The sequence below is a fragment of the Nicotiana sylvestris genome, chromosome 2 (assembly GCF_000393655.2).
Source record: "Nicotiana sylvestris chromosome 2, ASM39365v2, whole genome shotgun sequence".
NCBI lineage: Eukaryota > Viridiplantae > Streptophyta > Magnoliopsida > Solanales > Solanaceae > Nicotiana > Nicotiana sylvestris.
The window spans coordinates 60,345,352-60,349,251 of NC_091058.1; the positions used below are offsets into that span (position 1 = coordinate 60,345,352).

The 3,900-nt window shown below is 36.4% G+C and overlaps 1 protein-coding gene across 1 annotated transcript; it reads left to right on the top strand.

Annotated features, from left to right (window-relative positions):
- Positions 1-1,983: 1,983 nt before the first annotated feature.
- Positions 1,984-2,793, top strand: LOC138884968 (uncharacterized). Its single transcript, XM_070165846.1, has one exon. It carries the CDS (start codon positions 1,984-1,986, stop codon positions 2,791-2,793), a length of 810 nt encoding a protein of 269 aa, XP_070021947.1.
- The last annotated feature ends 1,107 nt before the right edge of the window (positions 2,794-3,900 follow it).

Sequence of the window (3,900 nt, forward strand, 5' to 3'; positions counted from 1 at the left end):
ACCTATCAAAAGCACAAGCTCGATTTGAATATAATATATACATGTCTTAATCTTTAGAAAAAGAATATGGAATAAAGTCGACAAATTAATATTCGCCGGGACTAGTTATAATATTTTCTTGTTATGAGTTTTAAAGTATGTATACCATGCTTAGAAATTATTAATAAATGGTAGAACACACCAATCTTAGATAGCCCCTTAAACTTCGCACGTTTTATAAAATAAGTATATAAACTTATGGGATGACCAGATAGACACTTGAACTCGTCCAAAGTGTAATTTTTAAACACATATATTTGTTAGACTTTGTGCGTGAGGTCCAAACGCCACTTATATGGCAAATGAACGAATAATATGTTAATATGTGTATTTTTTTAATGTAAGCAAATAATAGTCTAAAGCCAAATAAAACCTCTCAAGAATTACATCTAAAAGACCTAATAACATGAGATTATATCCAAAAAACTACCGCAGGTTACATGATAAACATCCAAATTAAGACAAGAATACATAAAACAAAAAGACATTTCTTCACAATCTTTGCTTTAGGCTCTTCCTTTTCATACTCTTTGATTCGATTCAGTAAGCCCCGAATAACCCTCCGAGCTTGGTCAGACATTTGCTCATCGTACCACATAAAGTACTTGCATTCAGCCTATTCACAAAGCAATAGAAGATTAATATCCAAAAACAGAGGGAAAAAAATTGAAACCTAAGGAAAACAAAAAAAACATAAAATCAGTGCTTACTCGTTCATATTTGCATCCATAAAATCTTCGACCAGGATTATTTGGAGACCACGAAGTCTGCAATACTACTTTTTCCCCACAATGACATATTATAGCCCCATTACTTAGTCTCATCATCAACTTGTTTGGAGAAGGGAGATAACGAGTTAGAGAGAAAAGTATATGGAAGCCTTTACTGTGATTTAAGAGAGATGTAGAAGAAAACACATAAATGACCTCACCCATTTTTTGGCTTCAATGATGTTTTCAGCTATGGAGAAGAGGAATATTAGGGGCTGGGGCTTTTATTCATCGTTGGGAAAATGCTTAATACATAGTTTACCACCCAACCTTTGGTACAAATCCCCCTTACACATTTTCTATAGACGATAATAACCTTACACAAGAAACCTTTCTAAAGTGTATCTAGTACCCACCTCCTTTGACCAGATCCTGTTAATAAGACATCCGTGTATGTCACGCATTTACATAATTTTAACCCATTACCTTATAATAACTAACCCGACCCTACCCGACCCTAACTGACCCTACCCGACCCACAAGGTAAAAATGTTAAAACCAAATTTACCCAAGTCAGTACTCAAAATCCGATACATCTAGAAGGAGCTACTGTAAAGGCGATTCCGGCGACCATCTCAAGCTACGCTTTCATGGTGGATTTCCGGTGGACTTATGCAGTTAATAGGTTAGTAATTTTCTTCTCCTTGCATTACCCGTTTATTTTAGTAGTGGGTGAGGTTGAACCTAGGTTTTTTTTTTTGAAATTTCTTCTATTTTGCTTAGGGTTATCGAACTTTTTAAAAGGGAAATCTTTTGTCATTGTCGATATGACTGTGAAGTTGTCGTCTTGTTGCCTTTACAGATAGTTTTTTTATAAAAAAGATTTGTCTTGTGTTTGCAAACCGTGTGTAAAGTTAGGGTTTAACTGATTATTGTAATAGCATTGCTTTGAACAATGTGATATGCTCTTGTCTTTGTCTCCACTTTTATATTTCATTTGTAGTTCTTTATTTTCAATTGTTGCATGTAGAAAGTCCATTTATTTGTCCCTTCTTTGTTTGCAGATAATGTCTTTTAAAATCATTACCCTCAGGTGGTACCATGATGGGGTATTAGTTCCTGGTAACTTTGCTCGTTATGCTGGTGGTAGTCAAACATTAACTTTAGATGTAGATGTGGATTTACTGTCTCTTATGAACTGATGAACTACACTAGGATCTATGACTTTCAAAATATGGCTGAGTTGTGTATTTGTCCAATGGATAGGACAGATAAATTGGTAAATATTCTCACAGACAAGGATATTTTAGACATTTGTAATGAATTGGAAGATGGGGATACCTTAGATATTTATGTGACTCATACTGCCCCTTTATGTGTTGTTGACATAAATGAGGCTAGTAAAGGGGTTGGTGGGTCTAATAGTGGAGCTTTTAAGAGCACAACTGTCTTAGAAGAAGAGGAAGATAGTGAATCTGAATCTGAATCTGCCCCTGCTCATGAACCTACCCCTTCCCCTTCTCCTTCCTCTTCCCCTTCCCCTTCTCCTGAACCTGCTCCTGCCCCTGCACCTTCAAGAGAACAAGAGAGTGGAGTAGATAGTGAATCAGAATTTGATAATAGTGAAGGTGAGGATGACAATGAGAATGATTCAGACTTTGACAATAGTGATAGTGATGGAGTAGATTTACATGTTCCTGATGATAAGAATTATGGATCTGATGTTCATGAAGAATTTGTAGAGTGTAGGGATGAACTGAGAAAGTATAGGAGGAAAAGGAGTGAAAGGCCAAAAGATAGAGGTGATATTAACATAGGTGATGCAGGAGTTGATATTGGTTTTGATGAATTAAGAACTGGTAGCAAGCAAGATAGGTACACAGGCTTAGTAGGGACAGATGAGCCTTACTTTGGGTCTTCAGATGCTGAAAGTTTTCCTTCAGATGCTGAAGATGAATTTGATGAAGAACATAAGGAGAAAATGGCTGCCAAGAGGAGGAAGAAAGCCCTGATATTTGATCCAACTGTCAAGAAAATAACCTAGGAGTTGGGGTTGATTTTTGAGAGTGTTGAACAATTTAGGTTTGTTGTTAGTAAGTATGCAATTCAGAAAGGAGTTCAAATTGAAAAGTATATTAATGAAACTGGTAGGGTGAGGGTAAGATGCATGCATCCAAAATGTCCATGGATCTTGGCTGCAAGCAAAGATGACAGATCCAACAATTTTAAGGTAAAAAGGTATTGCCCTGTCCACAAGTGTTACAAAACAAATAAAAACAAGCTTTGCAACTCCATATACCTAGCAAAGCATTACAGGGATAAGATTGTGTGTCAACCAAATATGAAAGTTTGGGAGCTAAAGAAACTCATTAAGGATGAACTGGACATATATGTTGGTAGGTCTACTATACATGGAGCTAGAGCAAAAATTCTAAAGGAGATAATAGGTGATGTGCATGCTGAGTTCAAGAGACTCTATGATTATAGAGATATTCTATTACAGACAATCCAGGTACAACTTGTGTTGTGAAGGTAGAAGATCAAGGTGAAGGCAAGCTTGTCTTCAATTCATTTTATGTTTGCTTCTATGCTATGAAAAAAGGATGGCCTGAAGGTTGCAGAAGGATAATTGGCCTTGATGGTTGTTTTCTAAAAGGCATTTGTAAGGGTCAACTTCTTGTAGCAGTATCAAAGGATGGAAATAATCAGATGTTTCCTATAGCTTGGGTCATTGTAGAGGTTGAGAACAGTTTCACTTGGACATGGTTTCTGAAGTGTGTGACTCATGACTTAGAGCTTCAAGATGGAAGGGATCTTACTATCATGTCTGATATGCAAAAGGTGAATATATTCTTCTGTTTCTGTTTTCTGTAAATATTTATTTTTTCTAATTTCTGTTTCTGTTGGCAACTAATTCACTTCTTTTTATGTTTAAGGGATTGCTTAAAGTTGTATCAGAAGTGTTGCCTGAAAGTGAACATAGGTGGTGTGCCAGACATATATTAGCAAACTGGTCCAAAGATTGGAGAGGATTAGAGAGGAGAAACAACTTTTGGAGGTGTGTTAGAGCATCATGTGTAGCAGAACTGAATTTTCACCTGGACAGTTTGAATATGCTTGGGAATGGGATATGTGAGAGCCTCTTGAGGTA